Source organism: Bufo bufo, chromosome 11, assembly GCF_905171765.1.
Source record: "Bufo bufo chromosome 11, aBufBuf1.1, whole genome shotgun sequence".
Classification (NCBI taxonomy): Eukaryota; Metazoa; Chordata; class Amphibia; order Anura; family Bufonidae; genus Bufo; species Bufo bufo.
Genome location: NC_053399.1, coordinates 93,516,780 through 93,537,394, shown reverse-complemented (window position 1 = coordinate 93,537,394; position 20,615 = coordinate 93,516,780). Strand labels below are relative to the sequence as shown.

At 39.2% G+C, this 20,615-nt stretch overlaps 1 protein-coding gene and 1 long non-coding RNA gene across 3 annotated transcripts in view; one reads left to right on the top strand and one right to left on the bottom strand.

The window, feature by feature from the left end:
* RHBG (Rh family B glycoprotein) overlaps positions 1–4,968 on the top strand; it is a 15,646-nt gene extending 10,678 nt beyond the window's left edge. Inside the window, exons 6-10 of the mRNA XM_040411956.1 lie at positions 516–653; positions 771–904; positions 982–1,103; positions 3,430–3,503; positions 4,404–4,968. Coding sequence (XP_040267890.1) covers positions 516–653; positions 771–904; positions 982–1,103; positions 3,430–3,503; positions 4,404–4,469 — 534 coding nt within the window. The 3' untranslated portion in view covers positions 4,470–4,968. The remainder of the gene's footprint in view (positions 1–515; positions 654–770; positions 905–981; positions 1,104–3,429; positions 3,504–4,403) is intronic.
* Positions 4,719–20,615, bottom strand: LOC120982065. 2 transcript variants are annotated; one of them, XR_005774832.1, is made up of 3 exons: positions 20,602–20,615; positions 5,631–5,862; positions 4,719–5,094 (listed from the first exon to the last, which is right to left on the bottom strand). It is a non-coding gene; the product is annotated as an uncharacterized LOC120982065 (long non-coding RNA). The 2 variants fall into 2 exon arrangements; XR_005774831.1 differs by lacking the exon at positions 20,602–20,615 and having other exon boundaries at positions 5,631–5,962.

Sequence of the window (20,615 nt, the reverse complement as noted above, 5' to 3'; positions counted from 1 at the left end):
ACTACTATAATACTGCCTCCTATGTACAAGAATATAACTACTATAATACTGCCTCCTATGTACAAGAATATAACTACTATAATACCACTCCTATGTACAAGAATATAACTACTATAATACTGCTCCTATGTACAAGAATATAACTAATATAATACTGCTCCTATGTACAAGAATATAACTACTATAATACTGCTCCTATGTACAAGAATATAACTACTATAATACTGCCTCTATGTACAAGAATATAACTACTATAATACTGCCTCCTATGTACAAGAATATAACTACTATAATACTGCCTCCTATGTACAAGAATATAACTACTATAATACTGTTCCTATGTACAAGAATATAACTACTATAATACTGCTCCTATGTACAAGTATATAACTACTATAATACTGCCTCCTATGTACAAGAATATAACTACTATAATACTGCTCCTATGTACAAGAATATAACTACTATAATACTGCTCCTATGTACCTGTCCTCTGTCATGTCCCCTCCCTGTAGGTTCACATCCAGAATGCAGCATTGGCGGGGGGTGTTGCAGTAGGAACCTCTGCAGAAATGATGTTGACTCCCTTTGGCGCTATGATTGCTGGGAGTTTCGCTGGTATTATTTCAACTCTTGGATACAAATTTTTGACAGTGAGTAACGCGATGCTTCTAGATACTACAGCTGTAAATTAGTATGTGTTATATTCTTTTTGCTTATTGCTGCTGATATTTCATCCTCAGTGTGATAGTCTCCCAATTCATTTACAGCCGATACTAGACTCCAAGCTGAAAATTCAGGACACGTGTGGGGTCCACAACTTACATGGCATGCCTGGCATCTTGGGGGCACTGATAGGAGTTATAGTGGCCTTTACAGCAACTGCTGATATCTATGGGGGAGGGTAAGTGAATCTATCATCTATCCATCTATCTATCTCATATCTATCTATCCAAAACTTTTCCATTTCCATCCTTCTAGAATGAGTGACGTCTTCCCCTTAATTGCGGACACGACGCGCACAGCCAAGTCTCAGGCCGTGTATCAGGGTCTGGCACTCCTGGTCGCCCTGGGATTTGCTCTGGTTGGGGGAATTATTGTAGGTGAGTGGCCTTTTCCCAGAAATCAGTGCAGAGTCTCCAAACCTTCAATAATTACTGTGTTAGATACAAATGCCTTGCATTGTTTCCATATTTCAGCCACTAGGTGGCGTCGTGTGACCATAACACGTTACCATCACAGTGCTCTAGTTTCACTAGTGCACCCATTTTGCAGACAGAAAATTAAAGGGTTTCATCGGGCTTTTAATATTGATGACCTATCCTTAGGTCATCAATATCAGATCGGCGGGGGTCCGACACCCGGCACCCCCGCCGATCAGCTGTTTGAAGAGGAGGCGCGCGCCGTGCCAGCGCTGCCTCCTCTTTACTGTTTACCTTCTTGCTGTAGCCTCTGCAGCGGTGAGCAGGTGTAACTACGCCCAAGCCGTCCCATTCATTTCAAGTGTATAGGACAAGTGTATAGGAGCGATCCGTCCTATTGAATAGAATGGGACGGTTAGGCGACGGCGAGAAGGTAAACAGTGATGAGGAGGCAGCGTTGGCACGGCGCGCGCCTCCTCTTTAAACAGCTGATCGTGGGGGTGCTGGGTGTCGGACCCCCGCCGATCTGATATTGATGACCTATCCGGAGAACCCCTTTAATAAGGCTCTAGTGTGGCTGATTTTGTCATCTGGTCTAGACTGTTTTGGCTGCCGTCTTACATAGGACTGCATGTAAACCTACTGAAGTATCCTAACCAGGGATGGGATTCAAATTTTTAACAACAGGTTCCTTACTTAACGGCGGACATGCGGCATCACAACACATGTTTACATATTCATACACTATATATATGCAACACACATACTTATAAATACACCATATACACTCACCTAAAGAATTATTAGGAACACCCGTTCTATTTCTCATTAATGCAATTATCTAGTCAACCAATCACATGGCAGTTGCTTCAATGCATTTAGGGGGGTGGTCCTGGTCAAGACAATCTCCTGAACTCCAAACTGAATATCAGAATGGGAAAGAAAGGTGATTTAAGCAATTTTGAGCGTGGCGCATGGTTGTTGGTGCCAGACTGGCCGGTCTGAGTATTTCACAATCTGCTCAGTTACTGGGATTTTCACGCACAACCATTTCTAGGGTTTACAAAGAATGGTGTGAAAAGGGAAAAACATCCAGTATGCGGCCGTCCTGTGGGCAAAAATGCCTTGTGGATGCTGGAGGTCAGAGGAGAATGGGCCGACTGATTCAAGCTGATAGAAGAGCAACGTTGACTGAAATAACCACTCGTTACAACCGAGGTATGCAGCAAAGCATTTGTGAAGCCACAACACGCACAACCTTGAGGCGGATGGGCTACAACAGCAGAAGACCCCACCGGGTACCACTCATCTCCACTACAAATAGGAAAAAGAGGCTACAATTTGCACGAGCTCACCAATGTTTGGAGTGTTGAAGACTGGAAAAATGTTGCCTGGTCTGATGAGTCTCGATTTCTGTTTAGACATTCAAATGGTAGAGTCCGAATTTGGCGTAAACAGAATGAGAACATGTATCCATCCTCTGATGGCTACTTCCAGCAGGATAATGCACCATGTCACAAAGCTCGAATCATTTCACATTGGTTTCTTGAACATGACAATGAGTTCACTGTACTAAAATGTCCCCCCCAGTCACCAGATCTCAACCCAATAGAGCATCTTTGGGATGTGGTGGAACGGGAGCTTCGTGCCCTGGATGTGCATCCCTCAAATCTCCATCAACTGCAAGATGCTATCCTATCAATATGGGCCAACATTTCTAAAGAATGCTATCAGCACCTTGTGGAATCAATGCCACGTAGAATTAAGGCAGTTCTGAAGGCAAAAGGGGGTCCAACACCGTATTAGTATGGTGTTCCTAATAATTCTTTAGGTGAGTGTATATGCAACACACATACTTTTAAATACACCATATTTATGCAATACACATACTTATAAATACACCATATATATGCAACACACATACTTATAAATACACCATATATACAGTACACACACACACCGCCCAACTAAGGAGCTAAACTATCAGTGGCACGCAAAGCAATGGAAGTGAACATCTCCAGCTGCCCTGCCGGCGCCAGAACACCGGATCGGGACTCAGCCGGTAATGCGGTTCTCCGATCCAGTTGTAATTTTAACAACCGGATCTGGAGAACTGGCTGAATCCCATGCCTGATCCTAACGCAACGAGATACCACCCTGGACAAAATAAAGAGTTCAATGGCAAATTCAGCTCTGCTACATATGTATGTTTTAGTATTATTTTACACTGTAGAATAATGTCATGGAGAATTTCAATTTTTTTTAACTGTATATTTTTGTTTTACAGGATTTATATTGAAATTATCTATCTTTGGAGCTCCATCTGATGCCGAATGCTTTGATGATTCACTGTATTGGGAGGTAAGTCATTTTACATTGGAACCCATCAGTAAGCAGGCTAAATGTTGTTAACAGCTCTTTGATGGCTTGTTTTTCTATATAATTTTATTAAATATTAATTGGCCGGGCTAAAGTAGGGAGCATGCCTTTAATTTAGTTTTTTTATACTCTATATGAGTATTGTCATATTTGCCAAAATTGCAATAAAAATTGTAAAAAAAAATATAAAAAAAATGCAGTAAATACACATCCAGCCCATTCACAAACAGAATACCCTCAGTGTAGTAGTCACAAAATACATATAACAGATCAGTGAACAGCATGTTGCTGATGGCTTCCAGTTAGAGATATAAAGATAGCAATAGTAAACATAAACTAAAAACTAAGTGGGCAACCACAAACATACTTAAGAGATGCATAAGATATCTAGTATTGATCCTCTTAATACTGACGGTTTCACAGGAAACTGTCAGCAAGGCGGCTCTCTGGCGGCTCACATAAGCTCCAGGAGGTATATTTTCCTTGTGTACAATGATTGGTCTAAAAAAGGACACTTCCTTGAATGTAGATCACCAGAATGAGCTCAATGCAGACACTGAACAAGTAGGGGATGCTGCGACAATTCAGCTGTGAAACCTGCAAAACTGTGAATGGCTTCTCTACTTGGTCAACCAACTCCACTAACTGGTCAAAGTATGGTCAAATGTCACATAAAATTATTACAAAAATTGCCATTGTGGGCCTCAGTGCTTCCCCTTGACCCACAACATCATGGCTCCTGCTGTTGTCAAGTTGCCACTACAAATGCAATCTCAATATCCACCGGTAGATGGCAGCAACAGTCTCTTTCTTTTTTCTTTTTGAAAAATAAAATAAAAAATCAATGACAAACTGAATACCCCATTTTTTTTCTAATTCCAGGTTCCTGAAGAAGAAGGTCACATTGCTGTGCGCACCGAGGATCCTGACCAGCAGACACAAGCATAATGTCACCTAGATACCGCTGTTTTATGATGTGGGCTGAACTCAAGAGACTCCACAATAGTCTAAACCTTCACCTAACATTAAAGATGGTGCTGCCAAATCTGGCCACAGATGTCATAGCTGGGAAGTGGCACAGGCTGGTTCCAAACGGGCAGAAGGAAGGTGCCTAAATATTGTATGACTTCCAGGTGGTTTGGAAAGGTCAAACCTAACACTATTTTAAAAAACTAAAATGTATATATATTTTTTTTACTTTTATCTTGTTATATTTGTAATATGCTTTTCAAAGCAGAAGATGCATGCTAAATGTATACTAAAATTTGTAGGATAGTATATGAGCACATAATAGGTAAAGTATGATTGTATAAATATATACTGTATGGCACTATAGGGGACCTCTACCCCTGATTAATATTGGTTTTGTCCTGTTGTGCACAAATAAATATCCTACTACCTGGCTGGAAACCATTGACAAGCAGGTCAAATGGTGGTGTGGATGGTCATTTACTTCTTATAGGTCTCTACTTAGTACTCTGAGTGCACAAGGGTGTACCTCTCTGGCTTTAGGTCTTTGTCTGGCTCATTAACACGTTGAATCCCGAGTGAACCACGAGACTTCATGGTATACCTAGTGTCACGGATGGTGATGCAGAAAGCTGGAACTTATAAATAAACATCCGACTGGCTTGATCACAAACTAAGGAGCATATGGGTGAGCCCTATAAAACCCCTAGAGCTCTCCCTGACTGCTATGCCCATTCAAAGGTCTTTATGGTAGATGATTGCATGCCCACGTACCTTATACTGTGTGACACCTGAAAACCCTATAATAGTGAAGGGACACGACCACCGGCTCCCTGCACTTAATACGGACGGAGTCAGTGTCACCTAGAATCAAGCCAGTAAGGAAACACAAATAAAGGAAAAGGACTTATCTGAGGAATCAGCAGTAGGAGCCTCCAGCAGTGAACAACTCATCCAGGAAGAAGTATAAACTGCATAGTGAGGCAGTATGGGAGGGAATATAAAGGGAGACAATTAGTGTAAATAGGTGACAGCTGGGAGAAGGAAAGGAGATGACAAAGTGAAACCAAAACAAAGAACCTCATGCAAGAGGTAGAGAGGAACGTCTAACAGACCTTCTCACAGAACTGGCGGTGACACCTAGGTGTTAATTGAACAATACATCCCACAGGCAATTCTGAAGAGTACACCCCTGTGCAATCAAGGTACTAAAGACACATGGTAAGTATAACACATGGTAGGACAAACAGAACTATCAATTGCGGCTTGTTGATTGTTTCCAGATAGCAACCGGAATTCAAAAAATGACTAGCATATATTGTCAAGTTCTCCGATGCTGGATCTTATATTTGATGACTAATAGTAATCTTCACTCAAGATTGATTGCATATCCAATACCCATTCACTGCCATGCCTGATAAATAAATTGTATTTTTAAAAGAGAAGTCTACACTCATCAATTGTACTCGGTGTGTACTTGAAAGTGTCCTAGTAGACAACAACCTTTGGCAAGTAAAGTCTCCTTTTACCTGCAAACCATCAAAAATGCTGGTGATAGATGGTAATTTACAAATGATAGGTCTGTACTTAGTACTTTGAGTGCACAAGGGTGTACTTTTATGAATAGGCTTTGGGCCTTTGGCTTATTAACATTTTAAATTCTCTTATCATTGAGTGAATTGAGACAGGCTTTATGGTATACCTAAGTTTTAAAATAATCAATCTTAGCCACAGGCAATTCTGAAGAGTACATCCCTGTGCACTTAATGTACTAAGTAGGGGTAACAGAACCATCAACAGCAGCTTGTTGACTGTTTCAAGATAGCAACTGGAATTCAAAGATGAAGATATAGGGGGAGATTTAACATAAATGGTGCAAATGAAGACTGACTTAGTTGCCCATAGCAACCAATGAGATTCCACCTTTTTATTTTTAGAGCTCTTTTGGAAAATGAAAGGATCAATCCGATTGGTTGCTGCTGCCAACTAAGCCAGTTTTCCTTTACACCAGTTTTGACAAATCTCCCCAGACTGTCATGTTCCGAGATAAAGGATCTTACATTTGATGACTTGTATTAACCATAGGAGGAGCTTCACGCTGAATTGATCGCATATCTGCCATGGCTGATTCTTCTTTTTTAACCCTTTATGGCCTCTATTTACTATATACTCTTAAGATGTGGCATATGCAAAATTGTACTTTTACTCTCAACAGGATATTTATTGCTGGAGAAAAAAGTGTATAAAACACATGAAGTTTCATCAAAAATACCCATAGTATTTAAAATATATATAAAATAAGAAGGGTATTCCAACTAACAGGCACAGCAAAGAGATGAACCAGGACAGAGGACAAGACCACGAGAGGAAGACATAGGACCTACAAAGTCAGGGAAAGTAAAGTAATGATGATGAACTGTATCAAATCATATATATTAAGGAAGGGGGAAAGGGAGAGGAGGAGTGGACGGAGAGAGTGCCCAACACATTTCACAGGAGAAAAACCATAAAAAAGTAAGGAGGATATTCCTCTAAACAAGGGAAAAATGCTGTAGGCCAAAGGCCAGGAACTGGCTAGTCTTGTACCACTGCAGGACTGAGGGTATTGATACCATGAGGACCATATAAGTTCAGATAACCATTGTTATGTTAACCATTATCCAAGAAAGCTTCCATTCAAGGCTGACTGAGGAGGTCTTCCAGGACCACACTATAGCAACAATAAAACAAAGAGAGATCAATCGACAGGTAGCCCTGGGATTTGGTGCCTTAAGACAGCCTCCCAAGGAGACTTGTGTAGATTGATATTGGGTAAGGTATGGATAAAAGAATAGACTTGAATCCAAAACTGGGTAAGCTTAGAACATTTCCACCAGATGTGGAAAAACCCTCCTGACCACAACCTCGGAAACACAGCCTAGAAAATCCAGGGTACATATGAGAAAGTCAGCAGAAATCACCATAACTAAGTCCTGAGGAAAAGGTGGGATTGCCAGAAAAGATTAGACAGGGGACCATGGGGGGAAATCAAGGCATGCCTCCATGCTAACCTAACAGGGGGGGTTGAACACTGGGTTTTTACACCACAAGAGGCAAACCATTCCGGCAGGGGTCACGGCATGAGACTCTATAATCCCCCATGGGGGTAAATAGTGATGGGAAAATACAGCCAAAAACTGAGCCAGTTGGGCACCATGACAATACTTGGTGAGATTGGGAACTCTCAACAATTCAGAGGGACAGGTAGCATAAATAGTCCTTTGAGGAATCCCATGACAAATAAACTGCAGGAGCTTGTTCTGAAGACTATTCAAAACCCTACAAGGGAATGGGAAACGTGCTAAACAAATAAAGGATTTTGGGTAACCAGGTCAGTTTTATCTGCCCTAACCATGACAGATTGTAAGAGGACCTCTATAAAAGGTCCTGTTCTAGTCGGCATATAAGGGTGGATAATTGACATTATATAGAGATTCCAAAGGTCTAGAAATATACCATCCTATGTGCAGAAGGCCATTCGGCTGCCAGTGAAAGTCAAAGTACTGCTGTAAATTTGATAAATTAGGCTAGTTTCACACTTGTGTTAAAATAATCCAGCAGGCTGTTTGGGCGAAGGAACGGCCTACTGGAGTTTACCGTATCCTACCTAGCCAGACACTGCCATTCATCACCGGACCTCATTGACTTTAGTGGGATCAGGCAGGGATCCGGCCAGTTTCCAGCATGAGCACTGGGTTTCGGTCAGATAAAAACTAGTGCATGCACTGGAAACTAGTGATGAGGGAATTGGTTTGTCCTGCTACGGTCGAACCCGATTTGTTCATCATATTATCTGTATTGTGGCTGAGGGACTATCCGTATAGTGATGTTAAAATGTATTCTTCGCCATGAGGCTAGAATAAAATGACTGCCGGTCTTGCGAGACCATACTGTGAGTAGCGGCACATGCGTGAATATACTGCATGTAGCACGTGCTACAATCATAATGAATCTGGGTTCGGATTCGTAATTTAGTATATTCACGCTTGTGCCGCATGACTCATGCGCGAGATTGACATGGTCTCGTGAGACCGGCGGCCATATTTTTCTAGCCTCATCGCAAAGTATACATTTTAACATCGCTTTTCAGACAGTCCCTCAGCCACAGTACAGAAAATATGAAGAACTAATCGGGTTAATCCATAGGTTGACTAACCGATTCCATCATCTCTACCAAAACCATCTGAAGTCAATAGGCTCTGGCGAGTCTTGGCTGGATACAGTGAACTCCAGCTAGGCTGTTACTCTGCCGGATAGCTTTTGCGCATGTGTGAAAGTAGTCTTAATGTTCAAGGCCAAGGATAGCATAATAGACCCATAAACAAGACAACCTATCAAGGAGGCGGAAAAGATTAGGAAGGTTTGAGGAGAAGACATAAAGAAAAGTACATAATCTGCAAATAGAGCGCACTTATGCTCCTGACCTCCTATATGAAAGTCTTTAATGTTTGGATCAGAACAGGTTGGTCGAGCTAAGGGTTTGAAAACTAATGCGAAGTGTGGGGGTGATAGATGTGGATTCCTACCCCCTGATACGGACATGCACCGTCTGAAAATAGTAAGGAAAGGGCTATCGAATCCCATACCCTCAAGAACTTTGAATGGGAAGTCTACATTCATTAACTGTGCTGGTTGCCACTTTAAACGTGGCAACCCGTGGCACGTAAACACCTATCCCTGATTCAAGCAGACAATAAGTTGTCAAGCTCCTCAGCAAAGATTTAGGGTCGAGCAATGGAAATGTGCAACTTGAAGTTAATGTTTGTCTACCATGAAGGGATCTTTACATCTTCTCGAGGCCTAGAGGAGAACATGGGTGTCGGAACGTGGCAGCTGCTTCTGGATTTTATCAAGTCCTTGACTATATCGGAATAACCAGCTCGTTCTTGCAAAAGTAAATTCATTAATAACACAGCTCGTTACCATCTTTACACAGTGCATTTAATTCATCTCCTGGTAGTTTTTGCACATACTGATTGAAAGTGGGCGGAGACAGGGAATAGAAGCCAATCAGATCACCACAGCTGCTCAGAGTATTTCAGCTAGGGAGCATTGTAATCTTGTCTCTATTCATGCAGTGATGTTAGCGAAGATAGGGGGGGGGGGGGTTATGTTATGAAAGGGAGACCTCACAGACTCATGGTGGGAGGAGCAGGGCCTCACAGCAGAACAGAGTATTGTCAGTACCTATCAGTACAACATGAAGTGCACGGTGAGCAACTCTTGGATAAAGGCAAGCATGCCCACCCATCAGTCTAATGTTATACACCTTTACATCACTGATAGAATGTTTTAGTATCACATGAACTATGACCTCCTTCCTTGTGCTCGACCACACATGGTCCAGGAAAGTACCACTGCCCCTCATAAACTTCACTTCTTTTCTAGGCTTAGACCTTCCAATTCTAATTTCCAACAGTGTTTTGAAAGATGTTATGTTTCCAAAGGTAATGGTAAAATTGGAAGAGAAAATTTGAGTTTGTTATTTTATCACCTGGTGAAGTGGAGCCACTAAGCCACTTCCAGATATTGAGCAGCATGGACAGATGACCCTGGTGCAGTACAGTAGGAGGACAGTTGTAGCAGAGCTGGAGAGGAGGAAATGTAGCAGTGCTGTATGCAGCAAAGCTGAAGGTCTTTATGCAGCAGAGAACAGAAGACTGACGTCAAAGATTTGACAGAAGACCAGTATAGCAGAGTTAAACTGAAGATTGATGTAGCTAAGTGGAAGTAAAGAATGGAGTAGTAGAACTGGACGGCCACCAAAACTTAGGCCTCTTTCACACTTGCGTTGTTGGGATCCGGCATGCACTTCCGTTGCCGGAGGTGCCCGCCGGATCCGGAAAAACGCAAGTGTACTGAAAGCATTTGAAGACGGAACCGTCTTCCAAATGCTTTCAGTGTTACTATGGCAACCAGGACGCTATTAAAGTCCTGGTTGCCATAGTAGGAGCGGGGAGCGGTATACTTACAGTCCGTGCGGCTCCCGGGGCGCTCCAGAATGACGTCAGAGCGCCCCATGCGCATGGATGATGTGATCCATGCGATCACGTGACCCATGCGCATGGGGCGCCCTGACGTCACTCTGGAGCGCCCGGGGAGCCGCACGGACGGTAAGTACACTGCTCCCCCGCTACACTTACCATGGCTGCCAGGACTTTAGCGTCCCGGCAGCCATGGTAACCATTCAGAAAAAGCTAAATGACGTTTAGCTTAAGGCCGGATCCGGATCAATGCCTTCCAATGGGCATTAATTCCGGATCCGGCCTTGCGGCAAGTGTTCCGGATTTTTGGCCGGAGCAAAAAGCGCAGCATGCTGCGGTATTTTCTCCGGCCAAAAAACGTTCCGTTCCGGAACTGAAGACATCCTGATGCATCCTGAACGGATTTCTCTCCATTCAGAATGCATTAGGATAATCCTGATCAGGATTCTTCCGGCATAGAGCCCCGACGACGGAACTCTATGCCGGAAGACAATAACGCAGGTGTGAAAGAGCCCTTAACCAAATAATCAGGCAGCATCCCACTGGCTGAGCTGGATTTAAATAACCCAGTTGGATGATGTCATCAGTGGGTGCTGGGTTGGCAAGTCACATGAGAAGAGGTGGATCTGGAACAGGTGAGCAATAGAGGAGTAAAAACTGGCTCTATCGTGGCTGGTGGGAAGATGCTCTAGTCCTGCACTGGTCACATTGTGCCGTGGTGCTCAGGGGCGTAACTATATGGAGTACAGAGGTGGCAGCGACATCGAGACCCAAATGCTCCACCACCCCCACCAGTACTATAAATGGCGCATAGTAGGTTTTGGACCTTCGTACAGATTTTGCTTTGGGACCCAGAAGCTTCAAGTTATGTCCCTGATGGCAGTCTTGCCCCTAGTGGCATCAACTGAAGTTCATCTAGGTGCTTTACCATGCAGAAGCCTCACAGCTCCAGGGCCAGATGTCTACTGGTCTTCAGTGCTGCAGTAATCACAATGGTTGACATACCGTATATATCACTAAAACATGGATGTTCATGCTCCTCCTCCTCCAGTGGGTGACGCATTTATGAGGGAGGGGCATTAACATTTATTGAACTATGACCCATTAAGCAGTGACCACCAATGATCATAGCAATGTTCCTTGAAAGATCCCTATAAGGAGTAATTTTTAACCCTTTAAACTACAGGCAAAATGAATGAATGAATCCAGATGAGAATCTGTAGATGACTACTATCCACCAGCCACCATGAATCTTTACATGTATTAATTCCAATATAATATTCCAGCACACTTCTTATTTATTTTTCCTTAAGTTTAGGTACACCCTCTTGCCACTAGATGGCGCTCAGGGCTTTCGTTTTCCCTATTCCAACTTCATAGGAATTTATAGGATGTGCTTGGGAATCCCCATCATCTCCCAACACCAAAAATGTGATTCACCTTTTGCCTACAGGTGAATCAAGTTGTGACCTAATGGCCGAAACCACAATGTATGAAAAAGACACAAATTTTCCCTACATTGTACAGGCTTAAAAGGGAAATTTAAAATGGTGTCAAACAATCTAATCTAGTTGATGGTCATTATTCCAGGAAGGGTGTTTTTGAACATGTCTTGCATTAAAACCAAGGAATTTTGACGTTTCCAATGAGAAGACGGCACACGGTACAGGAAGCCATTTCTTAAAGGCCAAAAATTCACAGAAAAATATCTACAGTTTAATCTACAGGAGATAAATGAGGGTTTATTGGCGCATACCTGACCCATTCATGATTTTATAACTAACCGGAGCATCATGAGGAGCCTACTCTATTTTGTAGGCTAAACCAATGAGTAAGAAGAGCATTCAGCCGGGAAATCAGTTGGTTCTGTTCACAAGATGGTCGCCAACATTATTCACATGGCACAAATATAATATCATAATAACAGGAATGAAAAAAGACAAAAAAATTCCAACTATGGAAAATATACGCCTTTAATCTGTCATCCAAAAGTATGGGATGTCCAGTAATCCAAAATCGGGCAAAAAAAAGCTTCCAGATTATGAGTAAATCTGAAGAATAGGGAATAATGTCCCAACTTTTCATTAAGAGGCGGGAATGAATATGTACGGTATATTGGGGATTGGTTGTCGAAGTCAGAAATATTGCAAAAAATTGGGGGTCCTCCGGTTTTCAGCCCATTAAGTAAAGTCCTTTGACCATGTACAACTGGTCTGACCTGTGATTGGCTGGAACTACAATTGCATTTTTTTCAGGTAACCCCCCGCTCCTCTTGGTAAACTGTCAGCCAATAGGAGAATAATCAAAAATTGGCTGGCAGGCAGGCACGAGTATACATTTTGAAATTTTTTTGTATTTGCTGACGGAACTTTCAAAGAAATCACTTGCATTTTCTTTTTGGGGAGGGAGGGGGGGATAATTCCAAAATCTAATTAAACCTTCACACCTCCAACTGAGAGTGCAAGATACCTTCAGCAACATCTTTGTCACTTCCCTTGGCGCCTGATGTGTCCTCATGTTTATTCCGAAGAGAGAAAGAGAATGCCAAAACGGCATCCCAAAAAAGATCGTTCTGCTAGACCCAGTTCCTGTAAACCGGCTCAGCTGACGGGAAGAGATAAGGGCATTAAACTGGTTAGGATATCATTGCCCCTAGGAGCTTGCACTCCACGCAGATAACCAGATAGAAAGTGACAGATGGGATTAATATGAGCCTATTACGAGCCTTTGTTTAACACTGATAAGTGTCAACCCAGCGCCGAGGTCGTGAAAGGGTTATAAAATCGACATCTACAAATTAAATCCCGCCCTTAAATGTCGCAGCATTTTATTCCCGCAGAATACTGTGGGAATGAATAAAATATATTTTCCCACACGTCATTTGGGATTCACGGGCGTGCTTCAAAGAAGCGGGGGATGGAGATTCTAATAGGGAGACAGCAAAAATCCTTAATTTACAGTGAGTCATTGATGCGAAAAATTTTACCTATATCATTATATAAAATTTTTAAGATTTTTTTACATTTATTTTTTTTACTTTTACTTTTAATAATAAAAAAATAACATAAAACACCATAAAAATGCTTCTATGAAGGAATCTTGTTTATAAGGATGACATCACTATGGTAGTGCTTGGAAGTTTTTGAATCATAATTAAAAAATGTTTTTTTTGTGATTTTTTATTACCTGTCATTGATTATTATTTTTATTTTTTTTACTTTTTGCTGTTTTTACCCCCATAAAATTGATTGATTTTTTTTATGGTGTACTTTATAAATATTACTAGTTTTTGAAACCCTGTGAAAAAAAATTCACCATTGTCCCCGTCCCCCCTTAACAAAAATAAAAAGCCACTGCATGTCATGGTATAGGATGTCTATACATTGTGTGGTGAGATAGCCGTTATTACAGTCATCACAATATGCCATAACACCTCAGTACTGCCCATTTGTAATACGTCTGAGAGAGAATGGACACTTTCATGGGCCTGGGTGTGACTACAACATCTGCATCCTCAAGAGCTGCCCCACTGATTGCACCTTTAATTTAAACTATTCTCACAATGTGCCCTAGAACTCACCAGTATGGCCTTGTGAAGAAGGCCTGAAAGCTGATCAGGCTTTTATCTCCTTGATTGATTTCTCAGAGCCATAGAATTAAAGGCATACATCATGGATGGGTTCATGAAAAGGATGAGGAACCTGTCATATTTGGATAACCCCTCTCCTTTTTCGGGACCCCAACTTCAAAGGCATTCAGGAAACCCTCTTCTGGTACCTAAAATTCTCATTTGAGCAGGTATTATCTACAGCAGAAGACCTCTTAAGTAAGGATTAGATGGAAAAGCCCCAAAGCGTTGAACTTGAGGACCACAGCTGGATTTTGTGGGAAATGGGCTTACAATAAATCTGTATAGGTTATTATAAGGAATTCTCTATGTAACATCCCTAAAAGCATATGTAGACACACACAAAAAATATATATATAAAGCCCTCTCCAACTAAGTTAACTGTATAAGAATTAAGGAGGAACAAATGATCACAAAAATGATCATTCATACATTGCCTGATAACAGTAAAATGAACAAGTGTAGATCCACTTCCTATATCATCGATTGCTTGTTAGAGCTAGGTTATAGGCCCAGGTTAAAAAACCCTTAAGCTTTATTCATACTTTCTGGAGCCTCCATTGATAGTCTCAACATATTTGACAGAAAGAATACCAGTGCATTCGACACTATTCTTCCTCTCAAAGAGATGGAACCCAACTAACCCCATATTAGTCTATGTTGATGGTGTCTAGCGTGCACGTATCTAGCTGAGCATTGTGGTTTGGCTTAGAAACAGAAGTTACAAGAGTTGTGTGAACTCAGATTAATGTTCATCAAGGAGACATTGATTTGGTGGGGGTTGCCAAAATCAAAATTCTGTACAAAAATTAGTTATTTTTGAGCTCAAAAGCAAATTTTAATTTCAAATTTGCAAGAGCTCAAACTTTTTTTTGTGCTAAATTTTCAATTTGAAGCAGACGGTGCAGAACACCGATCTATTTCAATTCTTTCCAACTTTTTCACAGGCTGATTCACTCTAGGAGAAAAGCCACCAGTAAATTAAGAATTTTTTGTCTCCCCCTCTTATGCAAATAACAGATCGTTTTCTCTGTACCACGACTTGGGAATTAATAAGGTAATCCTATCAAAGTCCATCTGCTGGTATTGTTGATTTAAAGCAAAAATAAACAACACCTTTCCTGGTGCGACATCCACTCCTGGACATCATTGTACGAGGTAGGAAGAACCGGCAAAGAGAATGACTGGTAGCGGCTTTCCTGCTGGGGCCGACAAGAAAGGCATAAAAAGAATTTAAACAAACTTTTCCCAGTCAGTGGATAGAAAGTCCATTCATGTTGCCTTGTGTAAGTCCTCTGTCCCCTGCTTTCTTTATTGAGTCCCTTTTTTTATTCTGATGTGTGAGGGTTTCTAAAAAGGTGCTATTTGCCGGTACAATCACAAAGGTCACAGGCCTGAGAATAAGGTCATTCAGCCTGAATGGTCATACGGGCATTGTCCTGTAGCCTCAGAAGATGTCTTCTTTAACTAACGTGATAAAATAATATGGAACCGCCTCTTCTATAGTCCCTCAGAGACTGTATGAAGAGACTTAAAGACAGAGATTAACAAGCCTTTAAAACCTACATACATGGCCAGAACAATGGAAGGTAGTAAGTAATTGCACTTTATTAGAGAACCTCAACCAGTTGTCATGATTGTTTTACAGGCGATGAAAGAGACCTGGTGAATTTTTTTTCTCATTAGTGATTTTTATTTTATTTTTTTCTCAAATTTTTCTATTCTTTTAATTAGGTTATTTTGATTATTTAAGTAGTTAAAAAATTCAACCAGATTGTATGGACCTACCCGACTATAAAAAAATAAGTTTCTTTATGCTTTACGGAAGTTGTCTTCTGTATGTCTATATAATTCCAGGTCACTGTCCATGGCAGAAGAATTAGGAGACAATTTTTGAAATATACTATGATAAAAACGATGATCTAGTCAGCAGAGATATATGTAGAGCCTTATTTCCAGTTCAAGAGTGTAGGTAAGGGCTGGTAGATATTTCCTTAGTACAAAAAATACTCATCCCAAGATATTTATACAGAACTATTCAAAAAACAGTTCCTAGATTTTTGAATTTCTCATAATTTTTCTTTTTTCTGTGTCTTGGTCATTGTTAAATTCCAAATACAGCCCCAATCTAGCTCCCAAATACTCTATCAACATGTATGTTGAGGCCCAGTGATGCATCATTTTACTGACCCCTATGAAAAACTCTGAACAGGTGCTGGACAGAGGTCTCTTGACTAGGTAGGGCAAGCCTGTTCTATTTTCTGGGTTAATTGGGGTTCATTGTATAAGTAAAACTTAATGCTTTTTTGTCAAAATGGGGGACAAAAATGTAAAAAAAAAAAAAAAAACACATCTACTCTATATATTATTTTAAGATCAGAAGAATGGTAGTGGTCACTACTGCAGTCTACAAGCCACATACTATCACACTGGCTCTGGAGACATCACCCCCTTTCTACATTTCTGTCACATAATAATGGTACAGCTATTAACCGTCTCCAAAAAAAAAAGACATCCCCCCCCCATTTCAATATTGTTCCATTCCCTTTGGACCAAAACATCACTTAATCATATGTATCAGGTTTCCAATTACTAACTGTACAAATTTTAGGTATTTTATTGAATTGTTGAAATTATTTCAATGTCTGTTCTTTTATTGGCTGTAACTTGTGTGAATTAAGTGCTAAATTAAAAAATTTACTAAAAACAACAACAAAAAATCAAAAAGTATAAATTGCACACAATTGTACAAGGTGGGTATATTTTTTTTTAGTTTTGTTATTCGTGTGTAAATATATTTTTTCAGTTTTGTATGAGATATTTGACTAAAATCAGAACAAAGCAATAAAAAATGAAAACAAATTTTTGATTAAAACTTCAATTTTATTTTCAATTTGTCAAGATTTATAGAATTTTTTAAGTTCCAAGCAATGTTTCATCGAACCATAAAACACAGCATATTCAAAAATAGTTTTCTATAGTACCCTGCATCGTTTCATTTTCATCCTTCGCAATGGCATCAATATCTCTTCTTTGCATGGATTTTCCACTATTCAATAAAATAAATAGACGACTTGTAAAACGAGTTAGGCCTGATGCACACGACAGTATGTATTTTGCGATCCGCAAAAAATCCGGATGACGTCCATGTGCATTCCATATTTTGCGGAACGGAACAGCTGGCCCCTAATAGAACAGTCCTATCCTTGTCCGTAATGCGGACAATAATAGGACATGTTCTATTTTTTTGCGGAACGGAAATATGGACATACGGAAACAGAATGCACATGGAGTACCTTCCGTTTTTTTTGCGGACCCATTGAAATGAATGGTTCCGTATTTGGAACGGACACGGAATAAAAATACGTTTGTGTGCATGAGGCCTTATTCTGAGTCTTGGCACCTATAAGAATGCAGGTCTTTAAAAGGTGAGGATTATAGAAAATGCCCAGGAATTATTTATTTTTTAATTCATCCATTAGAAAATATTCTTCCCTTCTTTGATAGAATCAACATGAATACACATTTTACACAGAAAAAAATCTAATTTACAACATTTTGTCATTTTGATTTTATAGTCTTTTTTGTCAAGTAGGTTTTTATTGAAGTAGAGTGTAAATAAAAACCAAAAAATACATAAAAAAGTGGTAGAAGTGCCCTACATCAAGACAACCATGGAGTAAACGAATATCACAAGGGTTACAGATATCAAAACTTGCTAATCGAGGCACATTTCAAAAAGGGAACTTCTTCCATAGACATGATTGAAAGTAAATTTTTTTCTAATTTCACCCCAATATTTTTACCTCCAGGGACATCATATCTTCAATTCAGAAAAATAATAGTAATGATTACACATATGTTCAAACAAATTATTCACCAAATTTCCTCAAAATTTTATTGAAATTTAACAAAACTTTAGTTTTTTTTTTCACTTAAAGCCTCTTAGGATTAACCTTGTAAACCCTGACACCACTTAAATGTCGTTAACCCTGGCTTAACAATAATGGCTAATAATAATAAAAGGTTGTAATAAATTAATTTTTATTTTTTTTCAAAAAATAAAACAAAAAAATTGTGTAAAATTATGTTTAAAAAAAAATCACCAATTTTGTAAGTTTTTTAAAGGGAAATCCCCTAAAACTGACCTTTCAGGATTACTTTATTATGTACTTTTCTTATTATACATTTATTTCAGGTCATATAATATTGATGGGATGAGTGACCATCGGGTAAAGCTTATCTACGGCTGTATATGACATTAGTTAGTGCATACACTGTAAAGGTGACTTCAGAGGTGACTATAAGATGTCACCTGGAGAACTGAGCAATCATTGGTACACTATAAGTTATCCACCGAAGACAAGTGTTTGTACAGATTATATAGACCATGGTTTTTATAGCAACAGTATTGGTTTAAGCACTAGATAGATAGATAGAAATATAGAGCAATATTAGATAGATAGATATGAGATAGATAGATATGAGAGAGAGAGATAGTAGATAGATAGATATGAGATAGATAGATAGATATGAGATAGATAGATAGATAGATAGATACGAGAGATACATAGATAGAAAAAAGATAGAAATATAGATCAATATTGGATGGATAGATAGATATGAGATGATAGATAGATAATAGAACAGGCACAACAATTCTATATAATATATTATTTAAAAAAATTCTCATGGGTGGGAAAATGCACTTTGTATACAGCAGTTGCACGTCCGACAAAAATTTCAAATTCTAGAACATTGTACGTAGAAAGACAGATATATATGTAGATAGATAGATATTCACACTTTCAAGGGTCTCTTACCTTTTTGTGTAAAATTAGGTAAGTACATTTATATAAAAAGACAATTTTACACTGATTTCTCTTCACAATTGTTATATAAATAACCCTAGAAAAAAAATTCATACGGTATATATTCCTTTATACTTTTATTAAAGCTGTATGCTTAGAATATGCATAATATAGAAATCAAGCACTCCACAGTAAACTAGCATTATTATCAATAAGTATTGAAGTAAACCTCCAGGCGTGAATGTGATAGAAAATAACATAAAAAAGTCCAAAGAAAACACATAATTTTAATAAATCTTTAACCACTCATATTTGACATGATCAAGTGGCTCTCAGAATAAATGTTAGTGGTGTGTGTTTTCACCATTTTCTGATTGGCGTAAAAAAAAATTAAAAAATCTAAAATAAAATTCTAAACTTTAAAGAACACACAAGACTATTAATATTTTTATCTAAATCTGGCCAATCTAATGGGATTTGTACAAATTTCCTTTATGCCCTGGAATATGTGCTTCACTTTCCTATGTAGAACTTTTTGGACACCATTTTTTTTAGACCAGTTTAAAATTAAGATATAAAAATGAGTAAAATTCAAGGCATCTTAAAGATAAATAAAAAACAGAAAAATATCACGGAGTAATTGAAAATGTGGTTGTCCCTTGGGGCATGCATGGCGTTAATTTAGAAATCCCCCTTGAAAATGGCTCCGTTACCCAAGTGAATATTACACACGAAACATGAATTCATAGCTAACTGTAGATTGTGTTCGATGGTAAGGTTTGATTTCGCCGTGGCTTGTTTTCATCTCTTGCCTTTGTACCAGTGTTGGTCTCCTGTTACACTTAGATGTTGTTGACAATGAAACGGTTGCTGTGTGCTGTCAGGTATTCAGGCTGCAAACACATCATTTATGCCATGGGAGCCTACTATTACCATCACTTGCTATTATCAACATCAGTTGTGGTTTTTGTTACGTTACATGGGCTTTTGATATCATTTTAGTTTATTATTTTATGTAAAATTTGCTAAAAATCCCCCAAATTTTATCAAATTTAAAAAAATTCTATAACTATTTTTAGAAGCATTTTTTTTAAGCAAAATTAAACTAAACTGGTGCACTAGGAGACTTTAACTAGAATTTAACAAGTTTTTTTGGAAAATTGATTTATAATTTTTTTTTATTATAGATAGATACACAGATAGATATTAGATAGATAGATAGACATTGTGTTATCTCGATAGCGCTTAAATTTAGTTTTTCAATTTTTTTTAATCCTGAAGAAAAATTTGCTCAGATTCTGAGAAAAGATGCAGATGTGTTCTGGAAAAATAATGCTGATGTGATCTACCCTCCCCATACTGTGCACAGGATTTCAGATTTGCATATATGCTAATGAGATTATAATGATCAGTCAGCTATGCATGACTGTAAGGACTCAATTACAATAAAAACATAACAGAGGTAAAAAAAGAATATTTTATTCCCACCCTTAAAAAAAAACTATTGGTGGGTCAGACCACCCTTTACAGCATCTGCATATCATCTTTTTTTTAAAAATAATACGTATACTTTACGTCTAAAGCTACGTGGAGTATTCCTTTGTAGTTCGTGTATCCTTACGCCATGTCAGTTTCCCCCTTTTTCTCACAGGGAGCTTCACTC